The sequence below is a fragment of the Eutrema salsugineum genome, unplaced genomic scaffold, assembly GCF_000478725.1.
Source record: "Eutrema salsugineum unplaced genomic scaffold, Eutsalg1_0 scaffold_3, whole genome shotgun sequence".
In the NCBI taxonomy this organism is placed as follows: Eukaryota; Viridiplantae; Streptophyta; class Magnoliopsida; order Brassicales; family Brassicaceae; genus Eutrema; species Eutrema salsugineum.
Window position 1 is genome coordinate 9046532 of NW_006256756.1, and position 21673 is coordinate 9068204.

At 42.0% G+C, this 21673-nt stretch overlaps 1 protein-coding gene across 1 annotated transcript; it reads right to left on the reverse strand.

Annotated features, from left to right (window-relative positions):
* Positions 1-1515: 1515 nt before the first annotated feature.
* LOC112085372 lies at positions 1516-2754 on the reverse strand. The gene has a single exon (XM_024154583.1). It carries the CDS (start codon positions 2752-2754, stop codon positions 1516-1518), a length of 1239 nt encoding a protein of 412 aa, XP_024010351.1.
* Between the last annotated feature and the right edge of the window lie 18919 nt (positions 2755-21673).

Here is a 21673-nt window from a genome sequence, read left to right on the forward strand (position 1 = left end):
TTATGAATGCCGTTTTTTCTCGATCTTCCGGATGCATTAGGATCTGATTGTAGCCAGAGAACCGTCCATAAATGTTAACAGTCTATTCCCTGCAGTGGCTTCGACGAGCCGGTCGATGTGTGGCAAGGGAAAGCTGTCTTTTGGGCACGCCTTGTTGAGGTCGGTGAAATCCACACATACTCGCCACTTGCCGTTCTTCTTCTTCACGACCACCGGATTTGCGAGCCAGTCCGGATATTTGGCCTCGGCGATTGATCCTACTTTGAGTAACCTTTCGACTTCGTCGTTAACTGCTTTAGCTCGTTCGGGGCCGAGCTTCCTTCTTTTCTGCTTACTGGTTTAAAGGTCGGATCCACATTCAGCTCGTGACAGGTCACGTCGATGCTTATGCCTGGCATGTCTTCTGCTGTCTAGGCGAAAGTGTTATTGTTTTCCTTGAGGAGGGAAAGGAGTTCGCTTCTCAGAGGCTCTTCCAGTTTTGTTCCTATTTCGACGCATCGCTCCGGGCGCACCTCATCTATACACACCGAGTCCATTGCGTCGCATACTGGCTCGGCACGTGTTTCGCGGCTCTCCGCGATCTGTAATTACTATAAAAGTTTTGAGAGCTCGTTCGCGGGCTCTCGGTCTGTCTTCATCTTTTTGCGGTCGATGTCTGCTCGTGCGTCGGTGACGGGGTTCCTTAGCTTGTGCTCAGCTAGGCAGCACGTTCATGACTCCTTCTGATTCCCCCAGATCGTTTTAATACCTGCTGGGGTTGGGAATTTGAGGCAGAGATGATAGGTAGAGGGTACCGCCCTCATCCCGTTGATCCACGGAGTTCCCATGATCACATTGTATATTGTTGGGTGATCGGTGACGCAGAATCCGATGATCTTAGTGACTCCGCCAGCTACCACAGGAAGCCTGATCGTTCCCATAGTCATCGTCGTTTCTCCCGAAAATCCGGTTAGAGGTTTGGGGATTGCTTCCACCTCGGAGAGGTCGATTCCCATTCTTCTGAGTGTTTCCCTAGAGATGATGTTCACTGAGCTTCCAGTATCGATGAGCACCCTCGCTACGTCGTGATCCCTGATCGTTAACTCAATCACCAACGGATCGTTATGAGGTCGATCGATTCCTACCGTTTCCTCCTCGGCGAAGGAGATCGTTGTGTTTGGGATGTTGGTTGGTTCTGTCCAATTCTCCTTCGCTTCGGCTCGGCGCTGATAGGCTTTGATGGAGGACACGGTATCTTGGTAGTATTGGGATCCACCCATGATCATATTGATCCTTTGCCTCGGCTCGGGTTGCTCTTCAGGTTCGCCTCTCCTGTCACGTTTGGGGTTATCGCCTCGTCGGGGAAGATTCGCGGGTTCCGCCGCGCCGCTCGGCTCGGCTCTCTCTTGTTGTTCGTTAGGAACAAGGTCTTTGAGGCTGACCGCGTTTTGGAGCTCTCCTGCTGCCATTTTTGCTGCGAGCTTTGCTTCTAAAGTTCGGCATTGAGCTGTTGAATGCCCGTAGGTCTGGTGATACTCACAGAAAGCCTTCTTGTCGTAGTTGACGGACTTTCTCACCCAAGTGTTGTTGTGCGGCTCTCCTCTTCCGCGTCCGGTAGTTATGGGCGCCTCCGCTTCTAGGTTCATCCGAGCTCTGCGTTGACGCGTTGCTCGATGGGTTGCCCTTCTTCGCGGGGCGCGACAAAATTGAGCTTCGGATTGCTGCTTTTGTTGCTTCGTACTGCTCGTCCAAGTTTTTCATTTCCTCCTCGTTAACGACGAAGTCTGATGATCGGTGCAAAGCGTCTTGAATTGTTTGCGGCGTGTTGAGAGCCATCTCCCGTCGGAACTCGGATTTGTACCACAAAGATCGTTTTAGAGCCTCGAGCGCAGCCCTGTCGCTTATCCCCTCTATTTTGGATATGACTGCCTTGAATCTTGCCATGTAATCCCGAAGCGGTTCGTTCGGTCCTTGGGATAGTGTCCAGAGATCGGCATCGGATGTTCCTCTGTCCATAAACATCGAGTATTGCTTAAGGAACAAGGCGGAGAGCTGTTGAAAATAGCCTATTGAATTTCGTTCCTGCCTTGAAAACCACTCGAGTGCAGCTCCCTTGAGATGCTCCACGAAAAGCAGGCAGTATCCGGCGTCTACTTCGCGCTTGGTGAGTTTAGCGGCGTTCTTTGTGAAGGCTCGTCCCATTGCTATCCGAAACGCTGTGATGGGTGCTTTCAGGTCGGTTGTTCCTTCGTAGAACGGGATTCTCACCTTCCCTGGCTCTACCTGCTCGATCCATTGGAGGTTTTTTTCCTCCTCGTTTGGATTGTCGCCGCGGGTCGGATTGGAGACTTCGTCAGTTCGGATGCCGTTTAGTGCCGAGGCGAGCTCTTCTTGACTTATTCGGCGAGCCGAGCCGGTTTGTTGCAGATTCGTGGTTCCGTTGTTCTGCTGGGCGTCTACGTCGATCGCATTGTTTTCTTCTTCGCCGGCTCGTCGCCTCGAGTTTCGGCAGAGAGGGGGCGGCTCGGTCATGTTGACTCGGGTCGCCGCGGGGGTCTGTTCGTCGAGGAGACGAGACATTGGAGGAGCCGAGGGGTTTCTTGCGCCGCTCCCTGAGGCTTCTGCAGGTGTCGAGAAATCGAAGCGTCTCTGGATTCCATCCATCGGGTCGGGAATTCCGGCTCTCCAAGTTGGGTGCAGTCGCTCGGCCGCCATCGCGTCGAGCCTCTCCGTAATCGCCTCGTTTCTTTTATCCTGTTCGTCGATTTTCTTCATCAACGCAGCCATCATGTTTCACATCTCCTCTTGGGTTTCGATCGTTGCCGTCGTTGTGCCCGATGCCGGAGCGTCCTTCTCCGCGCCGTTACCGGTGTTGTTGTTGTTGTTGTCGTCGGGGGTGTTGCTCGCCATGTTCTTCGGATCTTAAAGTCTTGTCGATTTAGAGTAAGAAAGTTTCGATTCCCCACAGACGGCGCCAAATTGTGTGAGCCAAAACTCGCACAACCAGAAATTTGTTTAAAGAAAACTAAGGGATCAGAAACTTCTAGGGTTTATCGTCAAGAACAGAAAGATCGAAAAAAAGTTTTTCTTGCTGTAAAAGTGTTTAGCTCTTATTGCTTAGGGTTGGAAAAGGTTACAGAATGAATTGTATACATCATCTATTTATACTAATTCTCTGAACCGCCTAGCCGAGAATCTCGGAGAGATTTTTGGAATATTTCCTTATCGCCTCGTGCGGCTCACCGCCTTTGTATTTCGCCTAGGGTTTTTATGGGCTTTGTCTCTCAAGGCCTTGGTTCGGCCCATTTGAACTTCTCCACGGCTCGGCCCATCTAAACTTCTCCACGGCTCGGCCCATCTAAACTTCTCCACGGCTCGGCACACTTGCCATTTGAGTCGAGACGTGATCTGGTCCACTTCACCGAGGCGCGGCTCGGCCCAGGCGTGTTGGAGAGGGGCTCGGCCCATTTCTTGCAATACGGCTCGGCCCATCTCTCTTTCCTCATGGCTCGCCCTACTGGTCTATCTTCACAGCTCTCCCACTAGGTGAGAACGGCTCTCCCACTTGTCTTGGTGAGAACGGCTCTCCCACTTGTCTTAGTGAGAACGGCTCTCCCACTTGTCTTTCTTCCATACTTAGTCATTTTGAGATGGTTTTATCTGCGTGGGATGAAAACCGACCCCAACAATTACTCTTTAACTCTTATTAAATCATCATATATAGTATAAGCAAAGTAAAATTTTACTTCTAAACTCTCTTATTCAATTTTAGAGTGGCTAATTACTCTTTAATCCTCATTAAAAATCGGTTAATACTTTTATTTCGGTTCAAATTAAGTTTTTCCAAAATAATAAAATAATTGTACCGAATTTTGTTTATTACTTGGAGAGAACCTGTGCGTATGCGCGGATCTTGTTTGAATTTATATTTTAAATAATTTGTATTGAACTTTAAGTTTATTATTAATGTATTTTTTGTCTAAAATAGTTATATATTTTTTTCTTCTTGGTGATATATTATATGTAATCTCCTTTACACCAGTTGTATTAAATAGTTTTATTTTTTCTTCGATCTTTATATTCTTTTTATTCTTGTAAATCGTACTAATATAATATTTGTTCATTTTTTTTAATTTAATATTTAATTTTTATTTAGTTATATATATTTTATTGATTTCATCTTTTTTTATTACTTAAAAAAAACCATAGATGACATTTTTATGTGGATATCTTTCTTTTTACTATTATTTTTAATAACTTTTATCTTTTGAATAGTTTATTAAATATGATTTGTGTTTTATAATTTTATTAGTTGAATTTTTATATAAGATTATTTAAAAAAATTTAATTTATTTAGTCTCATAATTTTTTTTCACTTGCATTAAAATGTAATTATATTTTTAGTTTATAAATGAAGTTTAAAACATTTTAAAAAAATCGAATTGTGCATTTAAAAAATCTTGTATTATATAATATTTATAAGTTTGTATATAGTTAAATTAAATTTGAATTTTATTCTAATATAAATATATATCAATATTTATTTATGTTTTTAATGTGTTTTAATGTGTTTTAATATGTTTTAATATGTTTTATTGTGTTTACTTTAAATTTAATTAATTAATTATTTTATTAAATTTGAAGATGACAGGTGGCGTTCTCTCCAGCGCGCTGATGTGTCACTCAACTGGAGAGAGTTGGCCAAGTTTTATATATAAGATTGGGCCTTTTCATATTTTGTGATTATTGGATTTGATTCTTTCTAATATCGATTAAAGGGTTTTGTTTAGGCACATACAAAAATTTTGTTCTGTTGTTTGAAATTCGAACAAAATTTTTAATATAGCTTTATTTTTCAGGTTTTGTAACTAAGGATAAACTAATGTTTATTTGTTTGATGATACAAACTTACACAGGAAAAAGAAGGTGAAGAGTAAACCCATTACAGATGTTTTTTTCTCTGAAGGAACTCCATGCAGCCATAAACAGTTTTAATTACGATTAAAAAAAAACTTGTGGAGGTCGCTTTGGTAGTGTGTATTGGGGTCAGTTATGGGATGGATCTCAACTAATGATCTTTTTAGATTATTAACTAGAACTTGCTTGATATGGTCGCTTTGATTTTCATCTATTATAAGTTTTTGCTGTAGATTGTAGTAGAGTGATTGAAAGCATGGAGTAGCAGAGAAGAGAATTTTTCGCTGTAAATAGAGAGTTCAAGAGTCAAACCTGTTTCATAAAAAATTATACTTCAATACCCTACTGAGACGATATAATACAACTGTCATATGAAGCTCATATATATCCGCAGAAAAGGAAAAATGAAACTGCAGAAACCAGCCAGAAAATCGAAGAGAAGAGAGTTCATCTGTTTGGTCTGCTAATCAAGCAGCCACAGTCGTCGGGCATCCCTAAGATTCAAATAGAAGAAAGAACACTGAGAGTGAAATGGTACGGCGTTGTATGTGATAACTAAAAGTTTTCACTCTTTAAAGAGGTTATCAATACCCCTGTCCTTGTAGTACAAGGGGTTATCAAACCAAACTTGTAGTGGAGACACTAATCTATGTTACTTGTGATCTTAAGTCAAGATGAAATGATAAGGGTTTTAACTAAACTATTGAACGGGTAAATAAGCATGTAAATGAAGCAAGAGATGAGATTTGAACTAAGTAAAGATGCAAATGACAAGCAAATGGTTCGGATGATGATAATATATGATAAAGGCAGAAGCTTTAGACAGGATACTTGACTCGGGTGCTTCCAAGCTAAACTAATGGGTTAATGAATCATTTTATCAAGCGGTTTCATTTAACTTTGAACTCAAGGCATGTTAATCTTCTCATGAAAGTATTAAACATCTAAACTGATCCTCTTTCATACCAAAATCCCTTTTGAGAGGCATGAATCAGTCAGCAATAAGATTCAGTTCAATATGTCATTTAAGAGAACAAACTATCACTCTCGCGATGAAAGACTCTTAAACCCTTAACCGAGTGGTTCAGACATTTCTACAAACACTTTTGATGCGAGATATGTCTCAGATCTGAATCTCAAGTGATGTGCTTGGATCCAGCTTAGAGATCTCGTTGGTTAAAGAATGAAACATGCAAGACTAGACACCTAAACCTATTAATCTATCTTGAAAGCACCCTAATCTACCTAGCTAAAGCCGCTTAAACGACTACTCACTGATCATAACGAGCTCACTCAGTCCTTTGCAAGACGTGTAGCTAGTCATGATAAGGATTTGATGCTGGATGATAAAAGAAATAAAGAAAGAACAAGATTCTGATGCAAAAACGAGATATCGGATTAGATTAATCAAGTTTCACAAAAGAGGCAAGTTCTTAAAGCTAAAAGATGATAAGAGATAAGATGATTAGGTTTTTGGTCCTAAAATGTATTTATAGTAAAGGGAAAGTGTCGCGGGTCAGCCCGGAACAAACCGGGTACTGATCCGCCTTCTTGGGTTGATGGGTGAGTGCAACGGTGTGTCGGAGAGTGAAGCCGAGGCCTTGATGTCGAGGAGTGCACGTGAGCCAAGATCCAAATGGAGGTCTCGTGAAGAACACGTCAAGAACATGCATGAACCCTAGTCTTTGATCCATCTTCACGTGTGTGTTCTTGAGCCGTCTTGTTCTTGATTCTGGGGTTGTGACAAGGGACCTCGCCATAGAATGTCGCGGGGCTTGGTAGTCGAGGGGTTCGGGAGAACAGAGTCCGGCATGCACGCCGAGGCCATTACACCGAGGTGCACGTTCAACACTTAGTCATTTCTAGCTTCAATTCTTACGTGTGCATGCCTTGATCCCAACGTGCCGAGGCGTCAGCACGAGGTCTAGTCCAAAATACTCCCAATATATGAGCCTTGACTTGAGCAATGTCGAGGTGATGATGCCGAGGCCTGAGAAAATACTTAGCGCGTACCGCGACTCATTTAGGCTCGTGTCGACCATCTCGCCTTCCGGAAGCAGTAACTTTCAGCACACGACTCCAATTGCTTCGAGACCAGTTCCATAGTCGAGATGACTCGATAAGCTCGAACTTGGATGAAGAAACCGTCGGAGCTTGGGAAGTGGAAGGCTTCCTGGATTTCACATCTTTGCACCGCATTGAAATCACCAAAAATAAAGCTTTTGGACCGATGTGAACTCCGGAGACTTTATCTTTCACACCACTGTTCCGAATAGAACGATTCCAACTGTTCTGAGAAGGTCTTTCAGAGATCTCAAACTTTTATGAAGACCGGGCAGGTTAGTTCGGACCGGAAAGGCTCCGTCCTTCGTGATCTTTGAAGTCCGCTGTTCGGTTCTCGAGTACGCGCAGTACTGGTGCATCTTCCGGAAGCCGTATCGTTCTCCTCACTGGTCCGAATTGGATGATTCCAACTGTTCCGGGATAGTTGCTTGATTATCTCCAACTTTGATGAAGACCCCGCCAACTGATTCGGACCGGAAGGTTCCCCGGATTGCTGATCTTCGAAACGCGCGGCCAAGGACAGGTATTAGCCGAGAAAAGCTTCCCGCGGTAAGGAAAATGACCGAGGGATATGTACCGCGGTAAGCTTTTTAACCGTAAAATTCCTCTCGCCTCGGCCAAAAAATTAACCCGAGGTAATTTGCACCCGATACTCGACCTTGGCCGATTTTGGACGATCGGTAAGGGTTTTGGCCGATAATGAGCGTTCGGTAAGCTTTTTGACCGAGGTTTCTGTCCAGCCGGTATGAGTTTTGGCCGAGAAATTCCTCCAAGCGGTTTTCACCATTTTTGACCCTTTTCTTCACCGTTTTCTTTCCTGCTCCTCTTCTTAAGCTCCAAATGGCTTCCAAAACACCTGATAAAGACTTCAAAACATGCAAAAACTCTTTGGGACCTAATGCAAACCCTAAATCCTATTTAGATGCCTAAAGACTCAATTTACATGGGAAAACACATGATGAGAACTCTAAAATGCAATCTAAATGATGCAAAATATAGACATATCAACTCCCCCACACTTGTCCTTTGCTTGTCCTCAAGCGAAAAGAACAAATGAGAGAGAGAGGTTGTAGTGCAGATGGAGCTCATATTTTCTTTTTAGAGAGAAGTGATCACAATAAGAACTCGGATTCATGCTCAAATATGCAATGCAAAGCTATACTCAGATATTTTCCAAATAAAGCACGGAATCTCCACAAGTCATCATCACATTCAACTCTTTCACAATCATTAAGTTTGTAACCGGTGAATCAAATGATGCAATGTTCAAATAGGCTGGCTTGGCTAGGGTAAGGTCATGAGATAAAAATGATCTCATCAATATTCAAGCGGGAGCAATGCAGCAAAGGGATCTCTCTATGAACGACCAAACTTTGGCAGAATGCTAAAGGTAAAAAGTAACCTATGCATACAAGGGCAAGACTCATCACACCCCACACTCCACTCAAAGCTTTCTCACTTGCTCACCCTCTCAAGATCCTCACTCTTCTCAATCGTTTTCTTTTCACTAGGGGACTCATTTTTTGCTTTCATTCTCAAGTCTTGGAATTCATTTATTCGCATAGCTCTTCCCTTTCACAGCGAATAGCCTCTTTTCTTTTTGTTTTAGAACACTTGAGCCTTTTTGGCTTCTTTTCATTTCAGAGACTAAATTTTTCTTTTAAAAACATCAGAGCTCATCTTTTCAAATCCAAGACTCAATTCTTTTTCTTTCATCCCCCTAGCTATTTCCACTTTCTCTTTTCCACTCAACTCACCTTTTTCCACTCACCAACAAGTCTTTTCCCCCACACTTATTCCTTGCCAATACTCTCAGTTCCTTGATGTTGGAACATTGCACTCAATGAGACATGCCCTTGTCGCTCTAAACCTAACACTTTCTTCTAAGTTCAGTCCAAGGTGGCCTTACAATTCACACACAAACATTGGCTCAAAAGAAAGATGGGTTCAAGGTGAGGGAACTGATCCATGATGCGGATTCAGCTACTTGAGCTAAGGAAGGAGGGTGGTAAAAACAGCGATTCTAGCTCAAGTATGTATATCGGTATCCACAAGCCTATTCAAGCAATGCATCAAAAGATATTTTCAATTCAAGTTCAGGGTTATCACTTAGTTAGAGTTGAGTGTAATTCAAACTTGCTTCTCAAATTCAAATCGTTGCAAGCTTTACAAGCACAGAATGAGTTTCACAAGCATATTTAGTTCAAGTTCTCAAGTGATTTATTCTCTAGGAAAAAAATCTATCATTGCTCCTTGCACTGATGCAATCCTACATGATGCAACTAGACTCGATCTTAGAATGCGAGATGCAACTAGAATGATGCATTTTTTGTGAAATTTTTCAATTTATCATATGTACTAAGCTAGATGAGACTCAAGAATGCAAAAGTCAAATAAGAACAAAGAAAACAAGATCAGAAAACACAAAGCTCCTCCCTTACACTTAAATAACACAGTCCCTTGTGTTATAAAAGCGGGTGAGAGAAGTAAAAAGACAAACTAAACAAATGCAGGATGGTATATACAAGATGCATATTTACAAGGTTTGAAGTCGATACCTCAGTCTGAGAGGTCTGATCCCAAGTAGTGCGAGGGATTTGACGTTGAGCAGGAGGGTGTGGACTGACGTGGTGGGCTGCTCTCCGAGGGTTCAGGTAAGAAAGCTGTGGCAGGATCGATCCAGTCCTCTTTGCCTGGTGGAAACTCCGGGTTCCTCGCGTTTGAGCTTTCTCAAACCTCTTCTTGTGTAACCGGTGCGGTTGAGGTCGCCGAGTTCTTATCCGGTGAGGATGGCCTGGTTAGTTGCTTGACCTTCTTTTTCAAGTGCCTAGTCCACCAACGCGTGAATGGTCTTGTCTTGCCACTTACACCACTTTTGGAGGGTGTTTACTCTCGAATACAGCTTCTTGGTGTGGCCTGCTCCAATCCTTCTCTCAGCGTGTCTCTGTTCCTCATTCTCACATCCGGCCGGGCCATTCTTGTTCTGAGGCTTGCTAGGTGCGGCCTTGGTGCACTTGCGCATTTGTGGGTCGAGAGATGGGTTGTACAACTGATCTTTGAGGACATAGAAGGAGACGTTACACTGCTTATCAAGCATGGTGAGGCCTCGGTTAGGCACTAGAACCTGTGTGCCGTCTCTGTGCATCAGTGTGAAGTTGTAAACCCATCTGTCTCCTGACTTGCCTCTGAAGAATCCACTTTTACTTAGATATTGCTCATCAATGAGATTCGGCCTTGATGGTTAATCAGGGAATATGAACCCTTGAGCTCTCAAAATCTTAGTGACAATCCAACCGTTCTGAAGCCTCCTTGCTCCTTTCTTCTTTCAGTCGCACCAGACATTGTGCCTATAAGTAAGCATTTGAATCGCAAAGAACGCGCCTAAAGAGGGTACATGCATTGGCCCTTGGAACTCCTTGTTCTTCATTTGAGTGATGAGCGGCTTCAGTCCAAGTCCTAACAGTTCAAGCTCGCCTAAGTTTCTCTTAAGCACCCAGAACTCAGGATTTCACCGAAAATAAACAACCCAGGTGTCGAGTAACCAGAAATCACTGAAAATGCATGGCCCGACGCATTGTAACTTAGCCCAGATGTTTTGGAGAAGAAATTATGAAAGAATGAGCAAGGTTATGAGTGAATGAGCTCAGATATTTACTTATTACAGCTTTAAAATTGGTTGAGAAGCATTTATTCCCATTTCGTGGTTGTTCATGGTGGTTGAAGGAATTGAATAAGATGGCATTTTCGTAAATAAATGGTCTTTAAGAGGACCAATGAGACTTTACCCAAATTAAAGAAAAATTGAAATAATAGATGTATAATGGCATTTTCGTTAATAGTTTAGGTGGGGAGGATAAAATTGTGAGAAAATCGCAAAACTTGGAGAGAAAAAAAAAGAGGTTAGTTTGGTGTTTGACTTTGAAATATAGGTTAAATCTGAAACTCTCCCTATTATTTAAGTTTAAATATTTAAACTTTAGACTTATTTAATAAAAATATACAATAATATATCATTTTCATATCTGTTATTGAAATTATTATTTAAATTTTAATATTTAAATTAAATTTAAATTAATATCTGGGTTATTATTTTTTTAAAGATATAATAATATTTTTTTATAATTTTTTATAATTTAACCTATATTTAAGGAAATCAATAACAAATCTAAATTAAAAACTAAATTTTTGTGATTTATATTAAATTAGAAATTAAAATACATTATTTTATTAATATTACACTAAATTAAATTATTTAGTAAATCTAAATTTAAATCAATATTTTTGTTTGACAACAAAAATAACAGTTATCCAAAAACAAAATTATAAGAAACCAATTAAAAATTCTGTTTGGACACAAAACACACTTCTCTTTTAATAGTACAGATAAGGTTTTATTTTCCTTTTTAATAAATTATAGGGTCACATTTTTTTTTGGTCCACCATTCTTGTTGGACCAGTGAAAGTTTTTGTTTTTGATCATCTGTGAATGTTTCATTTCTAACTATTTTTTATATTAAAACAAAAAAAACTATCTAAAATATTCTAATTACATTGACAAAAGAAAATCTAATTAGTCATATATATATATATATATATAGTATAAACGAAGTAAAATTTTACTTCTAAGCTCAGGATAACTAATTACTCTTTAACTCTTATTAAATCATCATATATAGTATAAGCAAAGTAAAATTTTACTTCTAAACTCTCTTATTCAATTTTAGAGTGGCTAATTACTCTTTAATCCTCATTAAAAATCGGTTAATACTTTTATTTCGGTTCAAATTAAGTTTTTCCAAAATAATAAAATAATTGTACCGAATTTTGTTTATTATTGGGCCTTTTCATATTTTGTGATTATTGGATTTGATTCTTTCTAATATCGATTAAAGGATTTTGTTTAGGCACGTACAAAAATTTTGTTCTGTTGTTTGAAATTCGAACAAAATTTTTTATATAGCTTTATTTTTCAGGTTTTGTAACTAAGGATAAACTAATGTTTATTTGTTTGATGACACAAACTTACACAGGAAAAAGAAGGTGAAGAGTAAACCCATTACGGATGTTTTTTTCTCTGAAGGAACTCCATGCAGCCATAAACAGTTTTAATTACGATTATAAAAAAACTTGTGGAGGTCGTTTTGGTAGTGTGTATTGGGGTCAGTTATGGGATGGATCTCAACTAATGATCTTTTTAGATTATTAACTAGAACTTGCTTGATATGGTCGCTTTGATTTTCATCTATTATAAGTTTTTGCTGTAGATTGTAGTAGAGTGATTGAAAGCATGGAGTAGCAGAGAAGAGAATTTTTCGCTGTAAATAGAGAGTTCAAGAGTCAAACCTGTTTCATAAAAAATTATACTTCAATACCCTACTGAGACGATATAATACGAAGATCATATGAAGCTCATATATATCCGCAGAAAAGGAAAATTGAAACTGCAGAAACCAGCCAGAAAATCGAAGATAAGAGAGTTCATCTGGTTGGTCTGCTAATCAAGCAGCCACAGTGGGCATCCCTGAGATTCAAATAGAAGAAAGAACACTGAGAGTGAAATGGTACGGCGTTGTATGTGATAACTAAAAGTTTTCACTCTTTAAAGAGATTATCAATACTCCTTGTAGTACAGGGGGTTATCAAACCAAACTTGTAGTGGAGACACTAATCTATGTTACTTGTGATCTTAAGTCAAGATGAAATGATAAGGGTTTTAACTAAACTATTTAACGGGTAAATAAGCATGTAAATGAAGCAAGAGATGAGATTTGAACTAAGTAAAGATGCAAATGACAAGCAAATGGTTCGGATGATGATAATATATGATAAAGGCAGAAGCTTTAGACAGGATACTTGACTCGGGTGCTTCCAAGCTAAACTAATGGGTTAATGAATCATTTTATCAAGCGGTTTCATTTAACTTTGAACTCAAGGCATGTTAATCTTCTCATGAAAGTATTAAACAACTAAACTGATCCTCTTTCATACCAAAATCCCTTTTGAGAAGCATGAATCAGTCAGCAATAAGATTCAGTTCAATATGTCATTTAAGAAAACAAACTATCACTCTCGCGATGAAAGACTCTTAAACCCTTAACCGAGTGGTTCAGACATTTCTACAAACACTTTTGATGCGAGATATGTCTCAGATCTGAACCTCAAGTGATGTGCTTGGATCCAGCTTAGAGATCTCGTCGGTTAAAGAATGAAACATGCAAGACTAGACACCTAAACCCATTAATCTATCTTGAAAGCACCCTAATCTTCCTATCTAAAGCCGCTTAAACGACTACTCACTGATCATAAAGAGCTCACTCAGTCCTTTGCAAGACGTGTCGCTAGTCATGATAAGGAGTTTGATGCTGGATGATAAAAGAAATAAAGAAAGAACAAGATTCTGATGCAAAAACGAGATATCGGATTAGATTAATCAAGTTTCACAAAAGAGGCAAGTTCTTAAAGCTAAAAGATGATAAGAGATAAGATGATTAGGTTTTTGGTCCTAAAATGTATTTATAGTAAAGGGAAAGTGTCGCGGGTCCGCCCGGAACAAACAGGGTACTGAGCCGCCTTCTTGGGTTGATGGGTGAGTGCCACGGGGTGTCGGAGAGTGAAGCCGAAGCCTTGATGTCGAGGAGTGCACGTGAACCAAGATCCAAATGGAGGTCTCGTGAAGAACACGTCAAGAACATGCATGAACCCTAGTCGTTGATCCATCTTCACGTGTGTGTACTTGAGCCGTCTTGTTCTTGATTCGGAGGTTATACAAGGGACCTCGCCATAGAATGTGGCGGGGCTTGGTAGTCGAGGGGTTCGGGAGAACAGAGTCCGGCATGCACGCCAAGGCCATTACACCGAGGTGCACGTTCAACACTTAGTCATTTCTAGCTTCATTTCTTACGTGTGCATGCCTTGATCCCAACGTGCCGAGGCGTCAGCACAAGGTCTAGTCCAAAATACTCCCAAGATATGAGCCTTGACTTGAGCAATGTCGAGGTGATGATGCCGAGGCCTGAGAAAATACTTAGCGCGTACCGCGACTCATTTAGGCTCGTGTCGACCATCTCGCCTTCCGGAAGCAGTAACTTTCAGCACACGACTCCAATTGCTTCGAGACCAGTTCCATAGTCGAGATGACTCGATAAGCTCGAACTTTGATGAAGAAAACGTCGGAGCTTGGGAAGTGGAAGGCTTCCTGGATTTCACATCTTTGCACCGCATTGAAATCACCGGAAAATAAGCTTTTGGACCGATGTGAACTCCGGAGACTTTATCTTTCAAACCACTGTTCCGAATAGAGCGATTCCAACTGTTCTGCGAAGGTGTTTCACAGATCTCAAACTTTTATGCAGACCGGGCAGGTTAGTTCGGACCGGAAAGACTCCGTCCTTCGTGATCTTTGAAGTCCGCTGTTCGGTTCTCGAGTATGCGCAGTACTGGTGCATCTTCCGGAAGCCGTATCGTTCTCCTCACTGGTCCGAATTGGATGATTCCAACTGTTCCGGGATCTTTGCTTGATTATCTCCAACTTTGATGAAGACCCCGCCAACTGATTCGGACCGGAAGATTCCCCGGATTGCTGATCTTCGAAACGCGCGGCCAAGGACAGGTTTTAGCCGAGAAAAGCTTCCCGCGGTAAGGAAAATGACCGAGGGATATGTACCGCGGTAAGCTTTTTAGCCGTAAAATTCCTCTCGCCTCGGCCAAAAACTTAACCCGAGGTAATTTGCACCCGATACTCGACCTTGGCCGATTTTGGTCAATCGGTAAGGGTTTTGGCCGATAATGAGCGTTCGGTAAGCTTTTTGACCGAGGTTTCTGTCCAGCCAGTACGAGTTTTGGCCGAGAAATTCCTCCAAGCGATTTTCACCATTTTTGACCCTTTGCTTCACCGTTTTCTTTCCTGCTCCTCTTCTTAAGCTCCAAATGGCTTCCAAAGCACCTGATAAAGACTTCAAAACATGCAAAAACTCTTTGGGACCTAATGCAAACCCTAAATCCTATTTTGATGCCTAAAGACTCAATTTACATGGGAAAACACATGATGAGGACTCTAATATGCAATCTAAATGATGCAAAATATAGACATATCAACTCCCCCACACTTGTCCTTTGCTTGTCCTCAAGCGAAAAGAACAAATGAGAGAAAGAGGTTGTAGTGCAGATGGAGCTCATATTTCCTTTTTAGAGAGAAGTGATCACAATAAGAACTCAGATTCATGCTCAAATATGCATTGCAAAGCTATACTCAGATATTTTCCAAATAAAGCACGGAATCTCCACAAGTCATCATCACATTCAACTCTTTCACAATGATGCAATGTTCGTAACCGGTGAATCAAATGATGCAATGTTCAAATAGGCTGGCTTGGCTAGGGTAAGGTCATGAGATAAAAATGATCTCGTCAATATTCAAGCGGGAGCAATGCAGCAAAGGGATCTCTCTATGAACGACCAAACTTTGGCAGAGTGCTAAAGGTAAAAAGTAACCTATGCATACAAGTGCAAGACTCATCACACCCCACACTCCACTCAAAGCTTTCTCACTTGCTCACCCTCTCAAGATCCTCACTCTTCTCAATCGTTTTCTTTTCACTAGGGGACTCACTTTTTGCTTTCATTCTCAAGTCTTGGAATTCATTTATTCGCATAGCTCTTCCCTTTCACAACGAATAGCCTCTTTTCTTTTTATTTTAGAACACTTGAGCCTTTTTGGCTTCTTTTCATTTCAGAGACTAAATTTTTCTTTTAAAAACATCAGAGCTCATCTTTTCAAATCTAAGACTCAATTCTTTTTCTTTCATCCCCCTAGCTATTTCCACTTTCTCTTTTCCACTAAACTCACCTTTTTCCACTCACCAACAAGCCTATTCAAGCAATGAATCAAAAGATATTTTCAATTCAAGTTCAGGGTTATCACTTAGTTAGAGTTGAGTGTAATTCAAACTTGCTTCTCAAATTCAAATCGTTGCAAGCTTTACAAGCACAGAATGAGTTTCACAAGCATATTTAGTTCAATTTCTCAAGTGATTTACTCTCTAGGAAAAAAATCTATCATTGCTCCTTGCACTGATGCAATCCTACATGATGCAACTAGACTCGATCTTAGAATGCGAGATGCAACTAGAATGATGCATTTTTTGTGAAATTTTTCAATTTATCATATGTACTAAGCTAGATGAGACTCAAGAATGCAAAAGTCAAATAAGAACAAAGTAAACAAGATCAGAAAACACAAAGCTCCTCCCCCACACTTAAATAACACAGTCCCTTGTGTTATAAAAGCGTGTGAGAGAAGTAAAAAGACAAACTAAACAAATGCAGGATGGTATACAAGATGCATATTTACAATGTTTGAAGTCGATACCTCAGTCTGAGAGGTCTGATCCCAAGTAGTGCGAGGGATTTGATGTTGAGCAGGAGGGTGTGGACTGACGTGGTGGGCTGCTCTACGAGGGTTCAGGTAAGAAAGCTGTGGCAGGATCGATCTAGTCCTCTTTGCCTGGTGGAAACTCCGGGTTCCTCGCGTTTGAGCTTTCTCCAACCTCTTCTTGTGTAACCGGTGCGGTTGAGGTCGCCGAGTTCTTATCCGGTGAGGATGGCCTGGTCAGTTGCTTGACCTTCTTTTTCAAGTGCCTTACACAGTCCACCAACGCGTGAATGGTCTTGTCTTGCCACTTACACCGCTTTTGGAGGGTGTTTACTCTCGAATAAAGCTTCTTGGTGTGGTATTCAGGCTCACCCCACACGTATGGATCAAAGTGATATCGGCCTGCTCCAATCCTTCTCTCAGCGTGTCTCTGTTCCTCATTCTCACACTAGCCGGGCCATTCTCGTTCTGAGGCTTCCTAGGTGCGGCCTTGGTGCACTTGCGCATTGGTGGGTCGAGAGATGGGTTGTACAACTGATCTTTGAGGACATAGAAGGAGACGTTACACTGCTTATCAAGCATGGTGAGGCCTCGGTTAGGCAGTAGAACCTGTGTGCCGTCTCTGTGCATCAGTGTGAAGTTGTAAACCCATCTGTCTCCTGACTTGCCTCCGAAGAATCCACTTTTACTTAGGTATTGCTCATCAATGAGATTCGGCCTTGATGGTAAATCAGGGAATATGAACCCTTGAGCTCTCAAATCTTAGTGACAATCCAACCGTTCTGAAGCCTCCTTGCTCCTTTCTTCTTTCGGTCGCACCAGACATTGTGCCTGTAAGTAAGCATTTGAATCGCAAAGAACGCGCTTAAAGAGTGTACATGCATTGGCCCTTGGAACTCCTTCTTGTTCTTCATTTGAGTGATGAGCGGCTTCAGTCCAAGTCCTAACAGTTCAAGCTCGGCCGTATGAATAACACCAGGGTTATATGTCGAGAAGAATGTAGAGGCTAGAACTCGGTTCGTGTATCTGATCGCAGGGTTTCTGATGCAACTCTTCTTGCTCTTGCCTCCCAAGTAAGGTCCAAAAGCGATTGTTTCCCACAGGGCAGCCAACTCTTCTTTTGGGTACACAAATTTGTCAAGTGAGCTACCGTTCCTCTCAAAACCAAATATCTCGTCAAGCTCCTTGAAACTGACCTTGTAGTGCACGCATTCCATGTCAAACTCTATGTGGCCTAATCCTTTGCCATGTAATCGTTTGGGATCTCTCTTGGGGTAGATGACAACCTCCAAAGTGGCAAGAAACTGTTGTGTGATCCCCTCATAAGCAACATCGCTCATCTCAAAGAACTCGGCCAAGCCCATGTTTCGAAAGATGAGGGTAACATCGTCAAGTATCTCAAGCTTTCTCAACAACTCCATATCAGGAAACCGACCTTGTGCCACTCTTATAGAGTTAAAGTGGTCCAAGTACTCCTCAGTAGTTGGGAAATGCTTTTCCTCGGGTTCGGCCTTTGTTTCCTTCTTTGGCCTCTTGCCACAATCGGTTTCATGAGGGACCAGGGCTCTCAGCTCATCTTCATCGTTTCCAGTAGCTGCCTGCTTCCCATTCCTTCTTGATTCAAGGGCTGGTGCAGGAATGAGCTCGGCGTTCCTTGTTCGTTTAGCGGCTGGCTCGCCATCGGGTCTTGTTGAGGGTTTCTTGCTTGTTCCACCATTACGTGCCAAGGCAACAGCTTTTCCTTTCGTACCCCTCCTCTGGACCTCGCTTTAGTTCATCTCACGAGCAGGAACGGTTCGTTCGTCGGTCATCTGCAAGAGAGATTCTCAAGAAAACCATTAGAATTAAGTATATCGCTAAGAACATGTATCTCAAGATGGCAAGAACAGAGCTTTTTCTCTAACAAGACCGGTTTTATAGCTTCTTCAAACATCAAAGAGATTAACAACGAGCTAGAACAACCAGTGAGAGGCAAGATATCTAGACAGTTCAGCACATAACTCAGTTCACATTTAAAGCCGGTTCCAAGCGCATTTTCTCAAGAATTTTAAAAACTCAAGAACAAGTGATTTTCAGAGCAAAGACCAGTTTTGCATGTGTTGTCTATCGTGATGGAATTTTTAAAATTGTTCCCAAAGGCCGATACGTTCTAAAAGAATCGATTCCACATTTTACAAACATTAAAGCTCGCAAATAATGAAGGAAAAAGATGAGTTCTTTGAGATGCAAATACCTTTGGGAATCCAAGGTTCAAGCTTAGTGAGATGCTTATGCAGAATAGACAACACCCTAACGAGTCTAGAGCACTTGGAATCACGTGAAATGAATGAGAAATGAGAGAGTCGTGTTCGCAAAATGTAGAGAAAAGAGTGAAGAAGGCAAATTCTGCGTTTTGGCTCGGTATGTAGGCTGATATGGGCTGGGGCGCGCTTTCCAGCTGGCATTTGGACTGTTGTGGGACTGGTCCCCCTCTCTGCTCTAACTCCAGCCGTTGACCGCGCCAAAAACGCTCTTGACCAGGCGTTTAAATTCAAAATGCCGCGCAAAGCCTTCAAATGGACGCGGTATGGGAATGACGTGGGCCGTACGGTCTAAACCGATTTTTCTCGTGTTAACTTGAGCGGCCTCGACCTGTTCCACCACGAGGGCACCAAGCCGAGTGGAATGAGCTCATGCTAATGAGTAAATCTCCGTGGCCTCAAAGTCTTTTCCATGGACCGCGCAAAGCCTCTTTTTCGATCTAAGTGTTCCGAGTGTTCTTGTTTTTGTTCGTTCTTGAAACCGGGCATCTCGGCATGCTCCACCACGAGGGTATCATGCCGAGGTCACTTGTTTTAACAAAGAACACTTGGTGCTTGGGGGTTTAAACGGGCTGGCCTTGGTGTAAACTAGTCGCGGCCTCGGATCGAGGTTTTTGACCGTTTTAATTAAACATCGCTCCTCGGTATAATTATACCGAGGTGTTTACACCGTGAGCCTCCCCCACACTTAGTCATTTCACCACTTCTCTTCACATACACGGCAATGATGGAAATAAGTCGAGGAGTTTAGCTGAGGTTCTCAAGCTTACACTCGGTAAAAGATGACCGCGGTATGAATATACCGAGGGTCGATACCGAGGCTATGAATATTCTCTGACTTAAGTCATCAGACCGTGTCTGTTTCAAGCTTTTCTCTCAAGGCTCACTGTCTAACTCCTGAAACACTTAACAAACCCTTCAAAAAGCTTTAAATAAAAGAAAAAAAAAAAGAAGATGAAAAACGAAATATGTACAAGGATAGGCTTGGGGTGTCTCCCAAGAGCACTTTGTTTAACGTCTCTAAGTTTGACTTTTCATACCCTTTTAGGCTGATTCCGGTTCAAGAAGAGGAACTGAGGTAGCTCCCTCTCTTGTTTCTGATGCCAAGTAATGCTTTACCCTCTGAGCGTTTACCACAAAACCTTGCCCATCTTTTCCTTTTAGAACCACGGCTCCATAGGGCCTTACTTCAAGAATTGTGAACGGACCGAACCACCTAGACCTCAGCTTCCCAGGGAATAGCTTAAGTCTTGAGTTAAACAACAGAACTTGGTCCCCTTCTTTGAACTCTCTCTTGTGTATCTTCTTGTCATGGAGCGCCTTGGTCTTTTCCTTATAGATTTTAGAGCTCTCAAAAGCGTCTAAACGGATTTCCTCAAGCTCGTGAAGCTGTAAAACTCTCTTCTCTTGTGCAGTCTTGATATCAAAGTTCAGAAGTTTTACTGCCCAAAGAGCTTTGTACTCCAGCTCAACCGGTAAATGGCAGCTTTTCCCATAGAGCAAGTTAAACGGTAAGGTTCCAATGGGGGTCTTGTACGCGGTCCTGTAAGCCCACAAAGCATCATCAAGTTTCCTGCTCCAATCCTTTCTAGACGAGCTCACGGTTCTCTCCAAAATGGCCTTTATCTGTCGGTTAGAAACCTCCACTTGGCCGCTGGTTTGTGGATGATAAGGGCTGGCCACCTTGTGCTTTACTCCGTGCTTCTTCAGAAGACTCTCAAGGGTCTTGTTGATGAAATGGCTTCCTCCATCACTGATAACTACTCTTGGGACTCCAAACCGTGGGAAAATGATACTCTTGAAGAGTTTTACCACCACTTTTGAATCGTTGGTCGGAGATGTGACTGCTTCAACCCATTTACTCACATAGTCCACCGCGACAAGGATATACTGGTTCCCGTATGAGCTTACAAAGGGACCCATGAAGTCAATGCCCCAACAGTCGAAGACCTCTACTTCAAAAATTGGATTTTGGGGCATCTCATTCCTCTTGGATATGTTACCGTGCCTTTGACAAGCTTCACACCTCGAGACTACATCTTGAGCGTCCTTGAACATAGTCGGCCACCAGAAACCGCTTTGTAAAACCTTGGCAACCGTCTTGAATGCACCTAGGTGACCACCATATGATGAACCGTGGCATTCTTATAGCACCGGATGGATCTCTTCTTCGGCCAAGCATTGCCTAAAGAGATGGTCTTTGTTAAGCACGTAAAGATATGGCTCATCCCAATGATATCTCATGACATCTCTAAAGAACTTCTTCCTCTGATAAGTGTCAAGATCTGGTGGCTCTAAACCGCAAGACAAGTAGTTCACTAGATCTGCGAACCATGGAAGGCTTCTTTCCTTGATCGTGTTGGCCTCCTCCACTTCTAAGTAAGACCTGACTAGCATGAGGGTTTCCTCCGGTAAAGCATCATCAATGGGGACCCGTTCTTCAATCCTCAGCCTTGAGAGATGATCTGCGGCTCCGTTTTCAATGCCCTTCTTATCAAGTATCTCCATGTCAAATTCTTGGAGCAATAAGACCCATCTTAACAGTTGATATATTCATAAATTGCATCATTTAATGTACATATTCTAGTCCAAATCATGTCTCATTTGCATGCATTTTAGGTGTTTAAGCATTGTTTTAGGACTTAGGAGATTGCATTAGGTCCAAGAGAGTTTTGCATGTTTTGGAGTGTTAAACAGGTGCTTTTGGAGTTTATTTGGAGTGGAGGATGTGATTCAGATGAAGAAATGGAGTTGAAATGATCAAAAATGGTGAAAAGGAGCAATTTTGGGTTTCTCGGCAAAATGATATACTGATGGCCGAAGATTCTCGGCCAAAATCCTTCCCGCGGGTAGCTTTCTCGGCCAAAAACACGTACCGCGGTCAAGTCTCTCGGCCAAAATTCCCGGGTGCAGATATATTTCCGAAATCGCGTTACCGGAAGCTCTTGCCGGCAGATTCAGCTGTCGGAGTCTTCATAAAAGTTTGAGATAATTGAGTCAAGAGTTCATAACAGTTGGAATCAAGGCATTTGGACCACGGAAC

Bases quoted from the DNA above. Each gene is read 5' to 3' on its own strand.
- LOC112085372 (XM_024154583.1), bottom strand. From the start codon at position 2,754: ATGAAGAAAATCGACGAACAGGATAAAAGAAACGAGGCGATTACGGAG.